Here is a 23,502-nt window from a genome sequence, read left to right as displayed (position 1 = left end):
ATCTAGGGAACACGGAGTGTTTATAAGCGGCTGTTTGTCGGCTGCTAGGTGTGCTCGTCAGTGTGCTCGTGAGCTGTGTGCTCCTATGTTGTATGCTTCATCTTGCGTGCTCCGTTTGGGAGCCACGCTAGACTGTTGAATGCATCTCTTGTTTAACATGTAAATACTGTAAATAAACCCTGTACGCCTAGTACCTCCCAAGTTCCTCTCTACGACCTACAACCCCTTCAACTGGTGGCAGCGGCGACATCATCCGACAACTCTAATAATAGCAACATGTGCCGAAGAAAGAATGTGCGGAAAGAAAAAATACCATCCTTGGATAACGATACCGTCGAGTCTGATGCGTAATTTAGATCAAGAACTTGGCAAAAAAATTTTTTGTGTCATTGCGAAGCATATTTGAAATGTCGTGGTTGAAAAATTTATCTTTGACTGTTGTTATTACGGTTTTCCGTAAGGGCGCGTGCTCGCGATAGCGCCTGCAATCTTCCCCAGATATTGATAGTTCAGCTCTTGAATATGAACGTTTTTTTTTTAATACAACGTTTTACATGCGGCGTAAGCCAAGCGCTTTGCGTGCAGGCTGTTATCTTGAATTTTGGGATATGCTAGTCCTATCTTTTCTCAATAACGAAAACTCAGGAGGCAAGGACAATTCGTGATTCGAAATGTCGAGTGAACGAGGTTTCGGTGCCTAGAGCGATGTCTATCAAACAAGATTCAACATAAGAACACAACTGATCTTGCTTATGAAATAAACAGCCGAGGTTTGAACGCATCACAGCGTTCATTTTTGACATCAGTGGGTTTTCGTGGGGACGTGACGCTTCGGGAGGGCAGTTACTTGGTTAATGGTATGGTCTAAGAAATAAATCGTGTTTAGTAGAAGCTCGTCAAAGAGAAGTTTGAATCCTTCACCGTGCTTCTGTTTGGAACGAGTGAAATATCGGAGCTTCTTCCTAATGAATGGTATCCTCGGTGAAAAAATCTCTTCAATCCATACGTGAGACGATTCTAACTTTTTTTAGTTTAAATACATCTTACAGTTTATTGTTTTTTTTTTTTGAAGTTGAAGAATTTCACAATCATCGGCCGAGTACGGCCTGGTCCTTTCTGCGCTATTTTACGCGCACGTCCAATTTCACCAGCTGCAATTCCTAGAGATTTAGAAACGAAATCACTTACAAGCCCTTCCTTTTCCTGACATGTCTCCGAGTCCTGCTCAACGATTCCTTTAGAGATAATGTCGTTTCGACGTAATGTGTTATGAGGCCGTCTATCACCAAACTTGAGTGTGGCGATTCTTTCTATTCTATGCTTTGCAGTTTCCCATGGCTATCCTTAAGCATCTGTCAGAGTCAGAGGTTCCTTTTATTATGAAAGGACGTCTCTTTAGCTCGGTCATATTCGTTTTACGTCTTCTACTCTCCCTAGGATGTCTTTCTGAAATTTTTCATTAGAGGCTGCCATATCCTTGACAATGGTTAGGAGCTGGTCTAGCTTGTCAGGGCCGGGATTCATTCCGACGTGCCCCGCACGTGGTAGCAGATGCACTACACAAAACAACGCAAGAGATTACCAGCCTGACATGCAAAATTTAGCGGAGACGGTGGCCGGCCGCAACCGCATCGAGACACGTGTTCGCTTTACTCTGGCGCTACGTGCGAAACAACCTACGCGGACACGATACGTACGAAGGTCCATATCTATTACAAGCACACGTAGTCGGGATTTACAGCCAAACAAATGTAGCATAGAAGATTTGTTGGTAAGGCGCACTCACCTAGAAGGTGACAACACAGGCTCGGTTAGTGACAAATAATTAGCCGCAAATCACGGCTGAAAGTTTTCGTCAGTCGATGGGAGGGCGTTGCGTTCGGCGATCAGTGCACTTGCGCTTTGGTGGCGCGCAAGGTAGCGTCCTCGATGCCCACGTGGCGGGAGATAAGATTCGCGTATACAGTGACGCACTGGCTGAGCAGTTGTGAATTCATGCCTGCTTAGCGGAAACCCCACGCCTAGCACTAATTTTGATATATGTGTCTTCAGAATGTGGTTTGTAATCTATTAGAGTTCCTGTTAACAGGCGCGTTGTCTGTGGTATTTCTTTCTTCGTGGTCTTGTTTTATTCGCGCTGTTCACCTCAGTTCTAAATAGTAACCAACTAACCCTCATCCAGATCTTACTCCTGTTAACAGTTGCACAAGAGCTTTTGTATAAGAGTTTAAACGATAATAACTGCAACGCGAATTCATACGTCATCTAGCCGAACAAGAAGAGAGGAATGAGCTCCTGAAGGCGGACGTAATAAGAACACGTCCGCAGGCCTTGGTGAACTCCATTACCGCTAATTAAACAACCGTGTCCAAAAAGCAAGGCACTGCTCGCCAATGCCACAGAAAAAAGTTATTAAAGCAAATAAATTTTCAATAAATTTCAGTAAATTTACATTTTCAATAGTGCCTAGCCCACCTGATACCGAATCAGTTTGGCGTAAGGTCTTTTTCGGAAGTATTTCTATAGTATTTGGTGTTATCTGCCGCCTGCCGTCATCGAACATAGCTCAGCTGTCAGCTTTAACTATACATTCATGCACGAGAGTATCTTCAAGATTGATCCCGTTCGGTGATTTTAACGCCCCCGGTATTTTATGGCCATCTTTATCGCTCACCAGCTATGATGTGGAAATAAGCAAAGCGCTGTTAGATTTTTCATTATATCTTGGTTGAAAGCAAATTGCTGAATCGAACACAATTAAGGGACGCTGCAGTTTTAGACTTAGTTTTTGTTACTCCCCCCTTTTAGATAATGGTTTCGAATGTGAAAGATGGTATTTCAGACCACAAGGCTGTTCTCGTATTCCTTTCCATTCCGGCTGGTAACACTCCTTTTGTTTATCTTACCTCCCCAGATTTTTCACACGTCGACGATGCAACTATTGTTGATGTTTTATGTGATTCTTTTGATGATTCGAACGTCCCAGCGATTGCAATGATGTTAACTTCTTGGTGGGTTATTTTGAAAAGCCAAGGCGGAACTTCGCCTAAGAATTAATTTATCAAAGGACTTCTACTTCAGGGTTACATTACAAGGCTTAATGAAAAGTAACCCTAGGAAATTTTTGGCTTCAACCTTACCCACTTCAGCCTCCACAAATACAGTTGTTATAAATAATGTCCCTTCCAATGATCCATTAATTAGCGCTACCGCATTCAACAAATATTTTCAATCGGTATTCGCAACTAATAACTTCGACTTATCTACCTTCAGTCATGCCTCACATCATTCAATTGGCGATATTACCGCGTCTCTCGAATGTGTTTTGAATTTAATATTGCGCTTGGAAATCAAAAAAATCCTGTGGCCCTGATGGCATTAACAATGCTTCTCTTGCAAGATATTGTGTTTGGAGTAGTCGATATTTGGCTGTAATTTTTCAAAAGTGTTTATCTACTTCGACAGTCCCTTTGGTTTTAAAATTGGCAAAAATTCTTCCCCTGTATAAATAGGGCAACAAACAGTCACCATTAAACTATCGTCCAATGTCATTAACGTCTCGATCATGTAAACTTCTTGAACATATAATCTTTAAGCATATCATGGAATTTCTTTAAAATAATAACATTTTGAGTGATGCTCAGCATGGTTTTTGCCGCGAGTTTAGTACAATAACTCAGCTCGTAGAATTCTCGCATGACATTTCACACGCTCTCGACACAGGAAATAAAATACTAGATGCCATTTTCATAGATTTTTGTCAAGGCATTCGACACTGTTACGCATTCAAAACTTCTCCATAAACTTCGCGCTATACTTAATAACTCTTCCTTAGTTGACTGGATCGTTAGCTTTTTACATAACCGTTCCCAGTATGTTTCGTTTAATTCCTCAAACTTGTCTGTAGTAAATGTGACGTCCGAAGTTCCCCGGGGTTCAGTGGTCGGACCACTTTTGTTCTTATTGTATATCGATGATTTGCCGAATCATATGTCCGCAAACATCCGCCTTTATGCTAACGACTGTGTTCTGTATAACGTATTTAACACGAATGTTGACCACCTTTCACTTAACGATTCCTCTACGCAATTTTGCAGGTGGTGCGACAAATGGCAAATGAATATAAACTTTGTAAAAACAGTCATTTTATCTTTTAGTAAGCGCACTTCTGCTTCTTTGTTTCACTATTCGTTTAATGACTCTTCCCTTGAACGGGTGTACAAGTACCTTGGCCTCATCTTCACACCTAACATGTCATGGTCTAGGCATATTGAATACATATGCAATAAAGCGCTAATGAAAATAGGCTATCTAACTCGTATATTGCGAAAAGCTCCGCGTGAAACAAAATTGCTGTCATATAAGTCGCTCATTCGACCCATTCTCGAGTATGGTTGCCCCATCTGTAACCCTTATAAAACATCTGACATTACCACCCTCGAATCAGTTCAAAACAAAGCAATCTGCTTCACATACCGCCGTTACGATTGGGACTTCTCACCCTCATCTCACCTTGTTGCACTAGGTCTACAACCTCTGTCCGAGCGGAACGATAGTGAATGCCTTAAATTGTTGCATAATTTCATTAACACCCCACGCTATTCATTAAAGAACAACTATCTGTCTCCTGATAAATTGGCACCTACTAGGAATAGCCATAAACTTAACCTTGCGCCATTTCAACCTCGTACTAACCTATTTAAATTCAGCTTCTTTCCTCGCACAATAGAAAAATGGAACTTACTACGAGGTGAAAGTAGGTCACTGCCTTTAGAGTAATTTTCGTAGAAGTTAACTTGATTCATACTGTGTTTATTATTGCTCATTGTATCTTTTGTTTTGAAGTTATCATGATTCCTACGGTGTCGAAGTTGATTTGTCCAGAAGAATGTTTTGTTTAATGCAACGAACAAACCGACTCCTGCGATAGCCCAATCGGGCTGCAGTATGTGTAAATAAATAAATAAATAAATAAATAAATAAATAAATAAATAAATAAATAAATAAATAAATAAATAAATAAATAAATAAACATTCGGTTTAGGTGCCGTGAAAGCATGGTGAACGTTTTATATAAGTGCAAATGGGATAAGGATAAGACGAGCTCGTACGCACTAGTTACAGTAACGTTAGTGCTAAATAGATGATTATGAAAGTAATAAAATTAGAGCTGTTGAACTCAGTGGAGAGAAACGATATACTAAGGAAACTACAGAACGGGATAATATTTTTGTACTAACGCAGTGTATAGAGATTTCAGTAGCCCAGGAGAAACCTTTATGGATGGCATTTCTAGGTATTAAAGGAGCCCATGATAACGCAGCCAGGGAATTGCTATGGGATATTCTCAAGCATGAGAGCAGAGACCGCAATTTCGTGAAGCTGTTGAGGGAGATATATAAGGAAAGCGGAGTACAAATCGCATGGGAGGGCCGGAAATGCAATTACGTTGTGGAAATTCACCGAACATTGAATCAGGAATGGGCTCACTCTCCATTGTTGTCCACGCTTTATGTTAGGTGCATAGAAGACTGGAAAGTAGTGAATTAGGTTTTGATCTATCTTACATCCGTAATGAGCAAATTGTGCACCAGAATGCCGCTGGGCTGATGCATGCGGACGACGTTCTGCTACTAGTGGACAATTCAAGGGATTTATAGGGGCCTGCAAATATAAGTGTCATTGCACCGACGAATCTAGGCCTTAAGTTTAGCACAGAAAATTCGGGAATTAGGAACTTTAATGAAGAGACGAGTGACGACGTAGTATCAAGAAGACAGGAAGTCATACCCATAGGCAAGCAGTATAAAAAAACGAAGGAAAGACTTACTCAAGCTTTCGCCAAGATAATAAAAAAATAAAATGAAAAATAAATACAGAAATAATGCAAACAGAATGAAACTACAATAAGGTGGTATGAGGTGTTGCGAGGAATCTGGAACAGATTAATGGTGCGAGCGTTAACGTTAGCAAATGCGGTTCTGTATCATAAATAAGAAATCTTGTCGGGGTTCGAGATTAAACCGAGGGCAGTAGGCCCACTGGCTTTCTGGAGCCACGGTAAAGCCACAAATGAGGCCGCGAAAGTTGGCATGGGTTGGGCTTCTTTTAAAGTCCGAGAAGCACAGAGCAAGACTAGCTTTTAAGAAAGGCTAGGTAACATGAATGAGATGGTCGGTTAAAGCGCACAGATATCTGTACCTCGAAAACGTGGATACAGAACAACGGAAGAGGTCAAGAACGTTGTTTGCGATCATCATCAGCATTACCACCACCATCGTCATCAGCCTATTTTTATGTCCACTGAAGGACGAAGATCTTTCCCAGTGATCTCCAAAAACCTCTATGTTGCGCCAGCTGATTCCAACTTGCGCCTGCAAATTTCCTAAATTAATCTTGGATAAACAGAGACGGTAAATTGGATGTAAAGGACGGAAATAGAAAGAAAAAAAGGTCTTGGAGATTTACAATCAGGCCGAGAATGAAATCAGGAGGGAAAGTCGGCATGACAACGCAAATGGAAGTACCTTGCCATTTGAGGCCTGAGCTGGCTGTCTGAGGACAAAAAATTCGGCAGAGACACTTAAGACTGCTTACACATGGGAATGCAAAGGCATTATGCCATTTGTGGACCTCGGAACGTCATGAACGCGATCATTTCATACACTCAAGACGTGGTGGGGGGGGGGGTCGCCTCCTCTCCATTGGCAGCGCCGTCACGTGCCCAATAACGCGCACACAAGGACACATCTTTGGCCAGCCAGTTGGCTGCGACAGGGCGTGTGCAGTGACGTACGCACTGTAGGCACACCTTCAGTCAGCCAGAACCGCGAAGCCGCAATGAAGTCGGGGATGCGTGCTCGTCTCGCACCCCCGGAGGCCCGGGCTCTGTTCCCACCGAGACGGAAACGCAGTAAGTTTTCTTTTTGAAGCCATTAGTTTACTTTGTGTACAGAAAACTCCCTGAAAAATTGGACGTCGATTCAAGCATTTTTGACGTGTTTTCACCCTTTTCGCCGTCGGCCATTTTAGGTACCATCGCTCGGTCAAGCCGTATTTTCGCGTGACAGGGCATATAATGCTTTCGCATAAAAACACACAGGAGCAAATATGCGCCACATGATGAGGCATCCATGTGCTACAAAAAAATAAATAATAAAGAAAATAATATAAAACCCGGAAACGATTCGGCACATCGTAATGGAATGCCAATATAGGCACCCAGCGAGACCCGTAGGGAGTTTGCAGAAGCGTTGGAATTCAAAGACAATGGAGGAATTAACTGGTCAGCAGTCGAGATAAGTAAGAACCGATTATAATATTGTGGAAAAAAATGCAGGGAAGGGATTGATAGAAATGGAGTCATTGCAAGCATAGGTAATGGTGCAAAATACTGCCAAAGGATTTAAATACGAGAGTTAAGGCCGAGATCAGATAGGCAAAAAGGTTAGATAGCGATAGATGTAATAAATAAAACGGGATTAAATTAATCAGGCTAAGTGATTGTTTGTCCCCGCCCTCAAAGGGATGCCATTAAACAACAACAACACATAATAATAATAATAATAATAATAATAATAATAATAATAATAATAATAATAATAATAATAATAATAATAATAATAATAATAATAATAATAATAATAGTGGTGGTGATCGATTAGGGTTAGGGACTGAGGAGAGCTGGTTCGTAGAAGCAGGGAGAGCAGATAGCCGCCCATAGCCAGAGCCTTGGGCGTGTGTTTTGAAGAAGCCGTAAACACAGGCCTAATAGGCCATATGCCTCGCGCTAAGGGGCGCATTCCAGAGTATCAAACAGTGAAAAAAAGGAAGGGGTCGACCATTTGTCGATGCCAACAAGACAAAGTCGACGTAACTGCGCGCGAAATACGATAGAAAACACATACGAAATGAGGGAATGATGAAGATAAATAAGAGACAAAAAGTGATAGAATAGGAATATATTACCATCCATAGTGGTGGCTTAGCGGCTGTGACGTTTCGCCGCTGAGCATGAGGTTGCGGGATCAAACCCCGGCCGTCAAGGCCGCATTTCGATGGGCGCGAAATGCAAAAAACGATCATTTACCGTGCATTGGGAGTACGTTAAGGACTTCCGGGTGGCCAAAATTAATCTGGAGTCCCCCACTTTGGCATGCCTCATAATCAAATCGTGGTTTGGGCCCGTATAACCCCAGAATTCAAGAAACGTACAATGAACATTGAATAACCGACTCATATCAACTACCATGTCCGTCTACCTTTTGTTCTTTAGATTCGACACTTTGTTGAGCCTTTCTTTCTTTTTCATTTTCCATTCATTTTGCCCGTCGCCATAGATTCGCATGAACACACAACCCAGCTATCAGGGCGACTGACTACTTTGCAAAACGAATGAAAGCAAACGAAAAGAACTCTTGGAAAATATTTTCCTATGTCTCGAAAGCAGCAACCACGTAGCCGTGCTTATAAATAAATAAATAAATAAATAAATAAATAAATAAATAAATAAATAAATAGTGCACATCCAAATAATGTATAAATTTAGCGTTCTAGGCGAGTGCGCGGCTCTGGTCCAGCATTTCTGCATAAATCCGATAGATATAGTATAAGTAAATAGCAGAGAAAAAGGAACACTGACCGTCACGCTCTTTTCTTAATGAATTTTCTTCGTGAAGAAAATGGAATCATTGCGAAACAAGAAGTGTATGGAATGCACGCATAATTGGTTAGCACGGCTTGGTTGGAGTGAGTGAGTAAAGGCTTTATTTGAAAACCAGGTATTGACGGATGACCTTGTTGTTAGGCAGCCACGAGCCCCTCGGCCCGGACGGCTTCTTCAGCTCTTTTGATGACCTTGTCCTGCAGGTAAAATATTTTCGCACCTCAAGTCGGTATGGTCGAGAATAGCATCATAGTATGGTCGGGATATTAGTCCACAAAGTGGTGTGTCTTGAAGTCTGTTTGAACCAAGCTGGCAAAAGCCGATCGCGATAAAAGAGTTCAGTGTTTGTTCTTCACGAGCCAATTAATGCTGTGCAAATACAAGATGCACTTTACTTTTCTTTAACTCTCTTTGTTTTGCTCTTCTGCTTCCTGCTCAGTAGAGGATCCTTGGCAGCTCTTTAACAATGTTGTGTTGTATTGCGTGAATCGCTTTGTACAAAGGAAATTAATAGTCTTGCGCAGAGCCCGCCTATGGAGTGTGTGAATGAAGACTTTATTCTAATTGTCCGGCGATTTGGGTAGGGTGAGGCCACAAGCACCCCAGCCTAGGTGGCGCCCTCGAGCCCTTGGACACAGGCGGCTTCCTCGGCGTGCCGGACAGCCCATAGTTGATCGGCGAGGTCGTGGCTGAGCAGGGAAGCCTCCCAACGTGCTCCTCGGTTCGAGACTTCCATGTCTACCCTGTTCGTCGGGTACTCCTGGTACTCACTACCGGGGCATTACCACAGCATGTGCTGCAGCGGAGCTCTGGCTTCGCACGCTTTACAGTCGTCGGATAAATAAAGGTCGGGGCAGCAGAGGTGAAGCATCGATCGCCGGGTCCGGATATGTGTGTGTCTGCAATTGCCTCCAGGCAACCGCCTGTTTCTTGTTCAGTTTGGTGTGCGGTGGTGGGTATTTATATCTGTTCAATCTGTAGTGTTGCGTGATGTCTCTGAAAGTGTTCATGCGATCCCTCCACGTCCACTCCCGCATCGCTCTCGCGGTGGGCGAGACGTCGGGATTGCCGGCGGCGTGGGCCGTCTCGTTTCCCGGGAGTGGAAGGTCTGTGTGGGCGGGGGTCTATACGAGGAAACTGGCGTTGTTGCGGCAAATACTGCGGTCTTAAATTTGGAGAATGCGGGCCGCTTCCCGGGAGATCCGGCCGCTAGCGTAGTTGCGTATCGCTGCCTGCGAGTCGCGTATTATCACCTCGGCGTCCGTGGTGGCTACCGCGAGGGCTGTCGCCGCTTCCTGGGCTGCCTCCGTCTCTTCCGTGCGTATCGTCGCGCACGCGACGCAACTTCCGCTGTGCTTCGTGACTGCGACCGCGAAACCACGTCGCCGTTCGTGAAGGCCGATCCAGACGACGGACCAAGTTTGTGGGCCGATCGGTCACGTGATGCGACGTCACGGCCCGCCGCGGTCCGGTCCGGCGCAGGGCACATCCACACTGCGGACTGCCATAGCAGACGGCGGAGCAGACCAACCAGCTACACTCTCGGCCAGAGTGTTATCATTGTTATCATTACGGCTCCAGTCCCACAAAGCCGGGAACTGCTCAACGAGGGATACAAAATAAAAAAACCTCCTCATCACTCCAAGAGGATACGGTGTTTAAAAAAATGTATCTGCTGCACGCACGTGTAGGCGGAACGGCGGACATGAAACGACTGGCTTGACTGGCTTTTGCTGAGCCGAAAACTAGAGTGGATTTGGCTGAAGACACCCTGTTGCCGGACAACACTCGTTGGCTACGCCAATATCGCTGCGGTTTGCATGCTGTCCGCCGCATGCAGTTTCCGCCGCCAGTCAGGCGGAAACTCGGTCATTTGACGCGATGTTTAATCATCAAATCGAGACTTTTTTCTTGCCCCAACCGCGACATGACACGAGGCACGCAGTAGTGGGGGACTGCGGAATAATTTTTGACTGCGTGGAGTTGTTCAACGTGCACCTGATGCTCGGTACACGAGCGTTCTTGCATCCCGCCCCTGTCGAAATGGGGCCGGCGCGGCCGGAAACCGTACGCGATGTTTGCGGAATTCGCCGCGTGAAATTAAGCTGGCAGCTTACAAAGCTTTTGTGCGCCTGATTCTCGAGTACAGATGGGTCGTTCGGGACACACATAGTGATGGTAATTGTCTAATTAGTCCTTTTCTTGCATTGGATTTCGCTTGATATTGTGTACATTGTTTATGTACTTCCACTTACAGTTAATACAAATGATATGCAATATTTTTCTCTTGCGTTGATTTTCGGCGCTTGTATGAACTTGTCATTGTGACTTCCGTTATCGTTATTATGATATTTAACATTGTTGTTTATTGGTGTATCCTGTTTGTATATTGCCCTTCCTGCTTGGGCCATGTGGTCTGCAGTATTTCAATAAATAAATAAATAAATAAATAAATAAATAAATAAATAAATAAATAATTAGTGCAGGAACATTTCAGAGAAAGGCGTTAAGGTTCGTATTCAAACCTTTTGGTAGGTATGCATTACCTATACAGGGTGTTCATTTTTCGTTTTAATTGCACCAAGCTATTTAAAGATTGCCTATGGCAGATAGCACAACTCTAGACCTTCATCTAAATTACTCGATGAGGCGGCCATCAATTCTACAAGAAATCAGAATGTTCAGTTGAATAATTACCGTAGTCACGCTAATCAACTTTTTAATCAATTACCTTGCGTCACGTATTTCAATCTACGAATAATAGCCTCTGAGTTCGCGCGGCGCATCCAACTGACAAGAATTTTCTGGACAGCACCAGTTCCGTAACATTAATTTTGAAAGTGTCCGTCGAAATGCATTGGTGTTCCAGTTATTCTTGTGCTTGAATGCATAAAACATTGTTTCTTAAAAAAGTAACTAGAACGCCAATGCATTTAGTCGGACACATTGAAAACTAACATCTCGGAACTGGCGTTGTCTGTGCAATTCGTTCCAAGTGGATACGACGTGCCAACTCAGAAGAACATGTTGCAGGGCTAGTCGGTTCATATTGCGGAGTAATATTGCCAACCAAGCGGCTATAATTCGTGCATTAAAATATGTGGCGTAAAGTAAATAATTAAAAACTCATTAGGGCAGTTACGTTAATTTTCAATTAACCATTTTCATTTCTCGTCTCATCGATGAGGCGGCCATTACATTACAAAAATGTGGTGCAGCTAAAAACAAAACCCACAAAAACGCCCTGTATAGTGTAGATGCCGGAAACAACAGAATTAGAATGCCTCACCAAAAAGCGATATAGAGAGCGATTAAAGTACATGTATCTACTTTACCGTGAAAAGCTAGGCATAAATAAGAGCACCCATGCTGAGCCTCTCATTCGCCGATCTACCCGGTCTAGCAACGCTAAAAAGCTTATTAGTGCCCCTGTGACACTGCTACGTTTAGACATTTGCACTTTTTTCGAGCCATTAGAGACTGAGATGCACTGCTTGTCGTGTAGGCTGCCTCCGACTCCGCAGATTCGTTTTCAGGTGTGCTTAAAGAAAGAACATAAATGTGTTGAGAACATCGGCTGCCCTCTTTCGTTCGCTTTTCAACCTGTCCTTCCGCGTGGTCCCATGGATGTGCTTTTTCGTGCTTTTACCAATGTTTCATCTTTTTACACATAAACTTTTCACTGTGTGAAAAGTTTGTGTTTATCTACGTACGCCCGTTGCCCATATGTCGTACGCAGATACATTTTTTTTTTTTTTCCTTTCCTTCACTTCTGCAAGCTGATCGAGTGTCGAGAGTAGTTTACGGAAAACACTAAGTGCTATCTTTTTTCGAACTTCATACCTCATGCTTTGTTTTCTACCTTAGTGGGGTACCTTTTTAAGTCAGCCATCGCACGCTGTATTAGATGTTATTTTCTGTACATGTCTTGTAGCCACTACTGCTTCGGGCCTCTCACGAGATCGAGCCTGGTAGTACACTTGAAATGAATGAATGAATGAATGAATAAAGGAATTAATTAATTAATTAATTAATTAATTAATTAAATTATTAATTAATGCGAAGTGAGAGATTTGCAGAGCTACAGTTCTTGCTACGCTGCAACTTACGTCAGAGAAGTTCGCTGGCAAAGCCCAATTAGTCTAGGGCTCTCGTATTACTGTGCGTAGCGAGTGACGTGCTAGCAAATTCTAATATTCTTCTATTCTTTTATTTTTGCTAGCTTTTTCCTTGTGTCCTTTTTAATTTTTAGTTGTTTAAGGGTAACATTGCAAAAGCAGTATGAAATATAGTAGAGTCCGGAAGAAGGGTTTGACCATCCTTTTGTTTTCTTCAAAGTGCATTCCGAGAAAGAACATTTAGTGTTATTGACGCGTTGCGACGTTGATGAAGGGAACCGGACAGCGCAAAATGCGAGACGACTGACACAGCATTCACCTTAGGCGTTGAACCCTTCAGTAATCCAACATGTGGTGTCGATGGTGCAAACGCAAAGTTTTTAAAAAGTACGGTTGTTCCCTCGACAATTTCTTTGTATGAACTTTCGCTAAACTTTAAATTCTGGTGTAATGCCTTGTGATTGGAAGGTGGGGAAAGTGGTGCCGTTTTTTAAATCTGGTGACACTCATTCTGCGCTAAATTATAGGCTAATATCGTTGACCAGTGTCCCTTGCAAGATTTTTGAACATGCCATTTATTCTTACCTGGTTAACTTTCTTGAAGCTAATTCTTTTTTCACATCTCGTCAGCGCGGTTTCAGGAAGACAGGCTCCTCTGAAACGCAATTTCATTTACTTATGCACTATTGGCAGCTCTAGACATGTGATGTTATATTGTGTATTCTTAGATGTCTCTAAGGCTTTTGACCTTCTCTGTCATGTACTACTTTATCTTAGGCTCAGTAAACTAAACCTTGACGCTAACATTCTTGCTTGGAAAAAAAAACTTTTTGTTAAACCGACAGAACTTTGTAACTGCTAATGGCTACGATTCTTCTCTCTGTGCTGTCCTTTGAGGGGTGCCCCAAGGTTCTGTCCTTGGGCCCCTTCTTTTTCTAATCTACATAAACGATTTACCTAACTATATTAATTCCTCTATTGGGATTTTTTTTTCAGACGACTGTGTTGTATATCGCATTTCTTCTGATAATGACACATCGCTACTACAAACTGACCTTGACAATATTTCTGATTGGTGTAACACATGGAAAATGGAACTCAACGCGACGAAGTACAAACTAATGAAAATTTCTCATAAGCTTTCCACTAACGCTTGTAAGTTTAACATAAATAGTTCCCCTCTCGAAGAAGTGGCTACTTACAAATACTTAGCGGTCCACATTAATTTTAACCTGTCTTGGCAACCACACATTAATTATATTGTGAGTAATCATAACCGCATGATTGAATACCTGCGCCGTAATTTTTCACTGGCCCCTTCATCTCTTAAACCCCTTCTTTATAAAACTTTTGTTTGTTCCAAACTAGAATATGCATCAGCTCTGTGGGATCCATTTACTGAAAGTCTCATTAGTCACCTAGCAGCTGTGCAGGATCGTAGCGCACGCTTCATTTTGTTCAACTACTCCAGTCTTTCCCGTGTTTCATCTATGAGAACAGTGTTACGGCTTCCGTCTCTTTCCTTACGCAGGAAAATAGCGCGTCTCTCCTTATTTCATAAGATCTACTGCCATAACCCTCGTCTTAAGCAAGAATTACTTTCCCACCCTTCATTCATATCACCTCGTATTGACCATCGTTAAAGTGCTCGTTCCTCGTTGTCACACTAACCAACACTTTCATTCTTTCATTCCTCAAACTTGTAATGATTGGAACCACTTGCCCACTTCCATTGTATCTATTACGGACCCCAGTGATTTTAAAGATGTGCTTGAATATGTTACCTGATATTTTCTTTGTATTTCTTATTTCCTATTTCTTGTTACCACTCCATTCTGTAACGCCTTGTGGGCCCTGAAGGTATTCAAATAAATAAATAAATAAATAAATAAATAAATAAATAAATAAATAGCTACGAACCAGTCCAGTTCAACCCACTCCTGTGACATTGATGTCCAGGTAGGGCTCGCAACACCGCACTTTGCTCTCAACTGCACCTCCTCACCGGCCGGTTCATGCTATCATTCGATCGCCAAGTTTTTCTCACTGACCGCGATGCTTCCTTAGTTTTGGAGGGCGGCCGTGCCTCTCCAAGCCAGAAGTAAACTTACTTTTGGCGCTACATTTATATTTTCTTTCTTTCCTTGCATTTCATTAAATGAACCCATCAAAGGGCGATCCCTGGTTGCAAAGGTAAAGCGCTCCATTGTGTATGTGATGTTGGTGCTCGCCATGGTGAATACATTCCAATCGTGTGCCTTTCTGTTGCCTTGCATACGCTAACTGGTGGAGAACGCTGCACTCGGATCGTGCGATACGGTGACGTTATTGATCTTGCTGCAGAAGAAAGGGGCCCCAGTCAGCCGGGTCCCGTGAAATTAAGTTAGTTCGCTTGCGTACTTTGTGTGGCCATTAATTTCTTCGCCTCTTACCTCGTTGTCCATATTACTTATTCACCATGCGAAGCCTCGTGCCATGCGCATTATAACCGGGCTAACCCTCATTACAGGGTCTTTATTTCTCTCTTGCATAACGTGTCCAGGGAGCTGGAGATCCTGTTCAGCGCCATCGAGTCTCGGATCGGGCGCTGTGCTGACTCGGAGAGGAACCGGCTCGGCCTGCTCGTTGAGAGCGGCCGCATGACGGCGGAGCTCAAGTGCCGGGACTCACTCGACAGCGGTGAGGGCACCGCGTGCTCGACCAAGCAGTCGGTCCTCGGCCTTTGCTGTCTGCTGAGGCGTCGGACGTAGAAGGCTAGGGTGTCGGCGAGTGCATCCTCGATCGACCTGGCGTTTACCCACCCACCCCTATTACAAGAGCGGTGGTGATGAAGTTTAGCCGCGGGGCTGGTTAGGAAGCAGAGGCGGGCGGTCAGCTCGCGTCAACGTTTGATGACTGGCTCATTTTGTTGCCTGAAACGTGACGCGTGAGGGAGGGAAAGCAGATGTAGGGGCAACATGTTCTATGTTTTTAAAGACCAACTTCTAATTTCTTGCGCGTCATGTCGACACCACGGAGGAAAAAGGAATGAAGCACGTTTTCTGGCATGTAAGGCTCTAGGTCCAGCGCATTACATCGCGAAGACGTGTTGCGCGCTGCGCTAAAGCCTAGAGAGAAAGTCCGTAAAGAAAATCTATTATTTTAGGAGCAGTTACGATTATAGTTAACGTGAGTGGGCAAATTCGTAAGCAATGACTTTCTATGCTCTTCTTTATGTTTCCAAATGAGACGTGGGTGCAGGTGGTAGACGAGAAATACCGTTAATAATAACAGATAAGAAATACTGTTAACAACACTCTCCTTTTGCCTGGAATACGCAGTTTGATGCATCGCAGCGTTTTCGACAGCGAATAGTTTCAAAACAGATTCACTATAGAGCCGCTGTTTCTCTTCCGTGCTCATCCTGATCGGCTTGTATAATTTTCAATGTGCATGGTAACGTAATGCGGCTAAATCGTAATGATTAGTCCCACTGTAAAGCGTGCTGCATCTCATATACGCAAATGGTAAAAACAACTTCCCAGGGGCGACAGTAGACTTCTTCCACATGAAGATGCCCGTATAGATACTCCGACCTAACTTACTTTCTGCCTTGATATTCAATGCTGATCGTTTAATAAGAAAATTCTGGTAATGCTGAATTCGCTTAGCCGAGGTAACGAGCTCATGAATAGTAACAGAAGAAACACCATTTTATCGCTTGCAAATCTCTCATTTAAGTCGTAGCGACTGTCCGTTGAGAACGAAAAAAATGAGGGAAACAAATAGTAAAACCAGTCACAAAGTAGTGTTCGTATATCACAATAACGATTCAGTGTTAACTGCCTTAACCAATAAGATGTAGTATATTGAAGCTTTGAAAAGAAAGAAAGAAAGAGAGAGAGAGAAGAGATGCGAGGCAATTTCTGATCAGGGGAGTTCTTTAAAGTTCGTAGTATAACTGACTGCCGATACGTGCTCGCGAAGCGATAACGACTGTTGTGGAGTATTTATTTGAGGTGTTCGAATAGTCAAATAGTCCAATCGAATTAAGCAAGAAGATTTGAAATACACGGGCTTCGAACAGCGAATATTGATTGCCAAATATTTTCTGCTTTTGGAGGTAAAAATGAGAAAAAGAGAAGATGCAGAGGAAAAGGAGCTTAAAAATGTTGCAAAGATAAATACCTGGAACACGACGTGTTTCGGGTATTTGGATTGACTCAATATGCTTGCAAGTGAATTAAATAATAATAGTAGCGGCACATTTCGGGCCGGCTTACAAAGGTAACTTAAAGCGGCTGGTAACCACAAGCATGGACCTTCTCTTGCGGCAAACAGGCTGCAGTAATCATAATAACCCGGTATATTTGGCCACGGTTTAATATTCGGCCAAATAGAATACCAAATTCTCAAATCGAAAGCTTTGAGTGTGAATAAATGCCCTCAATTATTATGCGAAATACAGAACATTTGCGCATTCCTAACTTTTAGCGGAATAGCTTGGGTGCGTTGCTTTAAAGGAAGCCTCTAATCACCGGGTGATCACCCTCGTTCACCATGACCGTTATTATCGCACTTCTCTCCGCGTTCCGAGCGAGATGAATAGAAGGAACCTAATGGTTAAGTTTTTTGTTACTTAAAATATAGAAGCAAACTAAATTAACTGTTATGAAAACAGAAAAGTATAAGCGAAATTAACTGTTAGCATTAATTTAGGTCTTAAAATAAAGAGGAAGAGGGGAATAGAAATAGAATAGAGGGGCCGAAAAGACAACTTACCGCAGTTAGGAGTCGAACTCGCAGGTTCCGCATTGAGTCTGCGGTGCTTTATCAACTACCATGGTGGGCAACTTCTGGTTCCATTTTTTTTTATTTGTGCATGTGTACTGAATCTACTCATGTCGAGTGTAAGCGAGTGCCGCTCATTGTGGATGTGGAGCATCTTCTCCAGCAAGGGCGTCGCCTAGTATAGGCGCATTTCGTAGCACGCGACTGGCCAATAGACCCTCGCGTGCTGCACATCGTGGCATGGAGGCTGTCAATGTCGATGCCCCTGCTTTTGAGACAGGAGAACTAGGGGGAACCGAGGGGCCTGAGTTCTTTGTCATTCATAGTTTCATTTTACTAGTGCCGAGTACGTAGCTAGAGCGCGGCGAGGCAGGCCTAACTGCCAGCCTTTGGGTCATAATTGTTTTTATTTAGATTTGTCGCTCACTATAATGACTCTCCGGCTGTCGACTCCTGCTTCAGAAACACAAAGTGGAACATTTGACTGCGGCCCACTAAAGAAGCACAAAGAACCCGCGCTTCGCGAAAATTATTACCGTGTCATTGATCACGGCGTTCCTTATATCTCAGGCGATTTCCGTCATATTCTGACTACGTCGTCCCTCGTGTCCAGAAGTCAACAAATTATTGATGAGTATTTTGGGGCACCCAGATATCAATTAATCATTTCTCACTTCCATTTCAGTCGTTTGCGTTGTGTACTATTGGCTGCGCGCCCACCGGAATTCCCTGTCCGCGCTTTGTTGAATCGATTTTAATTATATGAAGAGAAATATTAATGTTGCAAATCTGTAATCGGGAAGAAAATGCTCTCGGAAGGAAATTTTCGCTACGTCCTCGGCACTTCGATGAGCGATCGATATCAATCTCGAAAAAAAAAAAAAGAAAGCTATCTCCAGCGGTAGTAAGCACGATTGGCTGAATATAATAATCTAGAAACGAGAGAAATCACAGACCTGGGAAGGGAAGGCTAAAGTACATATAGATTGTGGCATATATTGATCCCGATGGTAAAAGCCATCAGGATCAATATATCAGGATCACTTCCGCAAAGCGGAAGTACAAACACTTCCGCTTTGCGTGCGGGCTATCGCCCGCATCCCATACCTCTGTTCGCCCGGAGGCAGGCACACTTGCATTTAAAAAAGAAAAACGCTCCCGCTTGTTTTTCTCTCTCCGTTATTTAACGAGGACCGATGTCCGGACAGGCCGGACAGGCCGCCATTGCCGCCATGTCCGGACAGGCCGCCATTGGAATATGAACCTGGCAATGTTTAACGCTAGAACGTTATCTAGTGAGGCGAGTCTAGCAGTGCTATTGGAGGAATTAGAGGGCAGTAAATGGGATATAATAGGGCTCAGTGAAGTTAGGAGGCCAAAAGAAGCATATACAGTGCTAAAAAGCGGACACGTCCTGTGCTACCGGGGCTTAGCAGAGAGACGAGAACTAGGAGTCGGATTCCTGATTAATAAGAACATAGCTGGTAACATACAGGAATTTTATAGCATTAACGAGAGGGTGGCATGTCTTGTTGTGAAACTTAATAAGAGGTACAAAATGAAGGTTGTACAGGTCTACGCCCCTACATCTAGTCATGATGACCAGGAAGTCGAACGCTTCTATGAAGACGTGGAATCGGCGATGGGTAAAGTCAAAACAAAATACAGTATACTGATGGGCGATTTCAATGCCAGGGTAGGCAAGAAGCAGGCCGGAGACAAGTCAGTGGGGGAATATGGCATAGGCTCTAGGAATAGCAGAGGAGACTTATTAGTAGAGTTTGCAGAACAGAATAATATGCGGATAATGAATACCTCTTTCCCGCAAGCGGGTTGGCCGAAAGTGGACGTGGAGGAGCCCAAATGGCGAGACTAGAAATGAAATCGACTTCATACTCTGCGCGAACCCTGGCATCATACAAGATGTAGACGTGCTCGGCAAGGTGCGCTGTAGTGACCATAGGATGGTAAGAACTCGAATTAGCCTTGACTTGAGGAGGGAACGGAAGAAACTGGTACATAAGAAGCCAATCAATGAGTTAGCGGTAAGAGGGAAACTAGAGGAATTCCGGATCAAGCTACAGAACAGGTATTCGGCTTTAACCCAGGAAGAGGACCATAGTGTTGAAGCAATGAACAACAATCTTATGGGCATCATTAAGGAGTGCGCAATAGAAGTCGGTGGTAACGCCGTTAAACAGGAAACCAGTAAGCTATCGCAGGAGACGAAAGATCTGATCAAGAAACGCCAATGTATGAAAGCCTCTAACCCTACAGCTAGAATAGAACTGGCAGAACTTTATAAGTTAATCAACAAGCGTAAGACAGCGGACATAAGGAACTATAATATGGATAGAATTGAACAGGCTCTCAGGAACGGAGGAAGCCTAAAGGCAGTGAAGAAGAAACTAGGAATAGGCAAGAATCAGATGTGTGCGTTAAGAGACAAAGCCGGCAATATTGTTACTAATATGGATGAGATAGTTCAAGTGGCTGAAGAGTTTTATAGAGATTTATACAGTACCAGTAAGACCCACGACGATAAGGTGAGTGAGAATAGGCTAGAGGAACTTGAAATCCCACAAGTAACACCGGAAGAGGTAAAGAACGCCTTGGGAGCTATGCAAAGGGGAAAGACAGCTGGGGAGGATCAGGTAACAGCAGATTTGTTGGAGGATGGTGGGAACACTGTCCTAGAAAGATTGGCCGCCCTATATACACAATGCCTCGACCTCGAACGTACCGGAATGTTGGAAGAACGCTAACATAATCCTAATCCATAAGAAAGGGGACGCCAAAGACTTGAAAAATTATAGACCGGTCAGCTTACTGTCCGTTGCCTACAAAGTATTTACTAAGGTAATCGCAAATAGAATCAGGAATACCTTAGATTTCTGTCAACCAAAGGACCAGGCAGGATTCCGTAAAGGCTACTCAACAATAGACCATATTCACACTATCAATCAGGTGATAGAGAAATGTGCGGAATATAACCAACCCTTATATATAGCCTTTATTGATTACGAAAAAGCATTTGATTCAGTCGAAACCTCAGCAGTCATGAAGGCACTACGGAATCAGGGTGTAGATGAGCCATATGTAAAGATACTGGAAGATATCTATAGCGGTTCCACAGCCACCGTAATCCTCCACAAAGAAAGCAACAAAATCCCAATAAAAAAAGGCGTCAGACAGGGAGATACTGTATCTCCAATACTATTCACAGCATGTTTATAGGAGGTATTCAGAGACCTGGAGTGGGAAGAATTGGGGATAAAAGTTGATGGCGAATACCTTAGCAACTTGCGATTCGCTGATGATATTTCCTTGCTTAGTAACTCAGGAGACCAATTGCAATGCATGCTCACTGACCTGGACAGGCAAAGCAGAAGGGTGGGTCTGAAAATTAATCTACAGAAAACTAAAGTAATGTTTAACAGTCTCGGAAGAGAACAGCAGCTTACGATAGGTAGCGAGGCACTGGAAGTGGTAAGGGAATACATCTACTTAGGGCAGGTAGTGGCCACGGATCCGGATCATGAGACTGAAATAACCAGAAGAATAAGAATGGGATGGGGTGCGTTTGGCAGGCATTCTTAAATCATGAACAGCAGGTTGCCACTATCCCTCAAGAGGAAAGTGTATAACAGCTGTGTCTTACCAGTACTCACCTACGGGGCAGAAACCTGGAGGCTTACGAAAAGGGTTCTGCTGAAACTGAGGACGACGCAACGAGCTATGGAAAGAAGAATGATAGGTGTAACGTTAAGGGATAAGAAAAGAGCAGATTGGGTGAGGGAACAAACGCGGGTAAATGACATCTTAGTTGAAATCAAGAAAAAGAAATGGGCATGGGCCGGACATGTAATGAGGAGGGAAGATAACCGATGGTCACTAAGAGTTACGGACTGGATTCCAAGGGAAGGGAAGCGTAGCAGGGGGCGGCAGAAAGTTAGGTGGGCGGATGACATTAAGACGTTTGCAGGGACATGGCCACAATTAGTACATGACCGGGGTAGTTGGAGAAGTATGGGAGAGGCCTTTGCCCTGCAGTGGGCGTAACTAGGCTGATGATGATGATGATGATCAATATGCAGTGAACGCGTTGTGTACGTTGTGTACACACATACACATCTGTGGGAGAGAGATTTTAGCGCACTGCCTGTAGCCGCTTTCAAGGTGAAGGCGATGCGATGAATAACGACCTTAATATACAAGGGTTGGCGGGTCGACTGACTGATCCGTTGCTTAATTTTTTATGTCCCAACACTTCGCTTGAGCTATAGGAGCGACCCCATGCGAGAAAGCTGTATACACTGAACTGCCATTGTAGTTTTATAAGCTAGTACAGTACAGTGCAGCACAGTACAGTAAAGTTATTGTACTCTGGCAGCACAGGAAATGACGCTGTTGCTGAACCCGGGACCTTCGTCTCTGCGGTAAAATATCGCTGAGTCACGGTAATTAGTTTATCTGTCCATGCCCTTCCCCTGGTCGGACCTAGCTGTAGCACAGATGTAGCGAATTTTAAATAAATGTAACTCTAACAACGTCTGTAATTTTCCAAGGAAACACCGTAAAGTTTCAATTCAAAATACGTAATCAGGCCTAATCGAACCTTACCTGAAAGTATCGACTCTTGTTGACTACACTGAGATTATTTCGGGAACATTCGAACAACCGGGCCTATTAGACAGCCTTCGGCGGCGTCATACTCGCATCTCGTCATTGGAACACATGTTGGAAAGCTTAGACGTTAGTCGAGAGAATGAATCTACAGCAGAATACCACAGCTCATCCTTGGAGCCTTGTGGGAAGATGTCTTGCGTCAAATCACGCAACGCCGGTTCGTGTACTCGTCAACTTGCTTGAGTTGCAATATTCGATGAAAAAAATAACTAAAATGTAAAAAAAATGCTTTGCCAAATGTGAATTAAGGTTTGAGAAAAGAAAATACAAGATTAAGTGTAGGGCAAGATTGTGAAACACAGGGTGTTTCGGACCCGGAAACAGCCCGGACCAGAAAACTCTTGCTTTTTCTGCATGATCAGGAACGTACTAACCGTGCTAGACATTGTACAAGGTTGTGCTGGCGTTCTGTCGAACTACGACACCTAACTGCTTCCTGTAAATCCATGTGACAGGGGACCGGGACCCCATGACGGCGTTCGTATCGCCTTGAGCCTCTGCCCATTCTTAGATCTGTTCTAACAAAAAAAAGATAAATAAAAAAAATACGGCCCGTGCAGTCCTTATCCTGATTTGCGGTGATGGTTTGCAGAGGCGAAAACGTACATCAACTGCTTGCGAAACTACAACCACAGCGGGGATCAGTGCTCTGAGAGGTTGCGCACCCTTAAGGACCAGTACAAGGAATACTCCGAGGGGCTCACCAACACGAACGACGTCTGCTGGTGCGTATACACATTCGCGTACAGCATGGTCCGAGCTTTTTAATACAAGCGCGCCGTTAGGAATTTACTTAGAAAGCTTTGTAATATTTTCCTATGTGTGTATGAATCTCACGCCTAAAAATTAGCCATGTCCGCATGGTTAAATGTCACAGCTGACGTAACACGTCATGCGGAGATGTTTAGGATTCACACACGCACACACACACGCACGCACACACGCCCACACAAACACACGCGTGAGCAGGCGTGCGTGCGTGCGTAACATGAACGTAAGATGAACATGCGTAACATGCGAACATGCGCACATGAACATGCCGAACATGAACTCCTTTCCGAGCGTGAAAGAAGCCCGCGAATACACGCAAAGTGCCTCGAGCCGCCAGTCGCGCGGCAATTTTCCGTGCATTCGCGGGCTTCTTTCAGGCTCAGAAAAACACTTTTTATATGTAGCACGTTTGAGCAACAGCAAGCTGTATAGGGAGTTTTTCATGTCGCCCAACAATGTTCTCATTAACGCCTTTCATGCAATTATAAT

At 43.7% G+C, this 23,502-nt stretch overlaps 1 protein-coding gene across 2 annotated transcripts in view; it reads left to right on the top strand.

Annotated features, from left to right (window-relative positions):
* Window positions 1–23,502, top strand: part of LOC126542484 (uncharacterized) — a 70,352-nt gene that overhangs the window by 44,849 nt on the left and 2,001 nt on the right. For both annotated transcript variants that reach the window (XM_050189570.3, XM_055077283.2), the window contains 2 exons: window positions 15,326–15,462; window positions 22,835–22,967. In XM_050189570.3, the coding sequence (XP_050045527.1) occupies window positions 15,326–15,462; window positions 22,835–22,967 (270 nt within the window). The remainder of the gene's footprint in view (window positions 1–15,325; window positions 15,463–22,834; window positions 22,968–23,502) is intronic.

This window comes from Dermacentor andersoni, chromosome 2 (assembly GCF_023375885.2).
Source record: "Dermacentor andersoni chromosome 2, qqDerAnde1_hic_scaffold, whole genome shotgun sequence".
Taxonomy (NCBI): domain Eukaryota; kingdom Metazoa; phylum Arthropoda; class Arachnida; order Ixodida; family Ixodidae; genus Dermacentor; species Dermacentor andersoni.
Note: the sequence above shows the minus strand (reverse complement) of the source record. Positions and strands in the feature narration are given on the sequence as shown.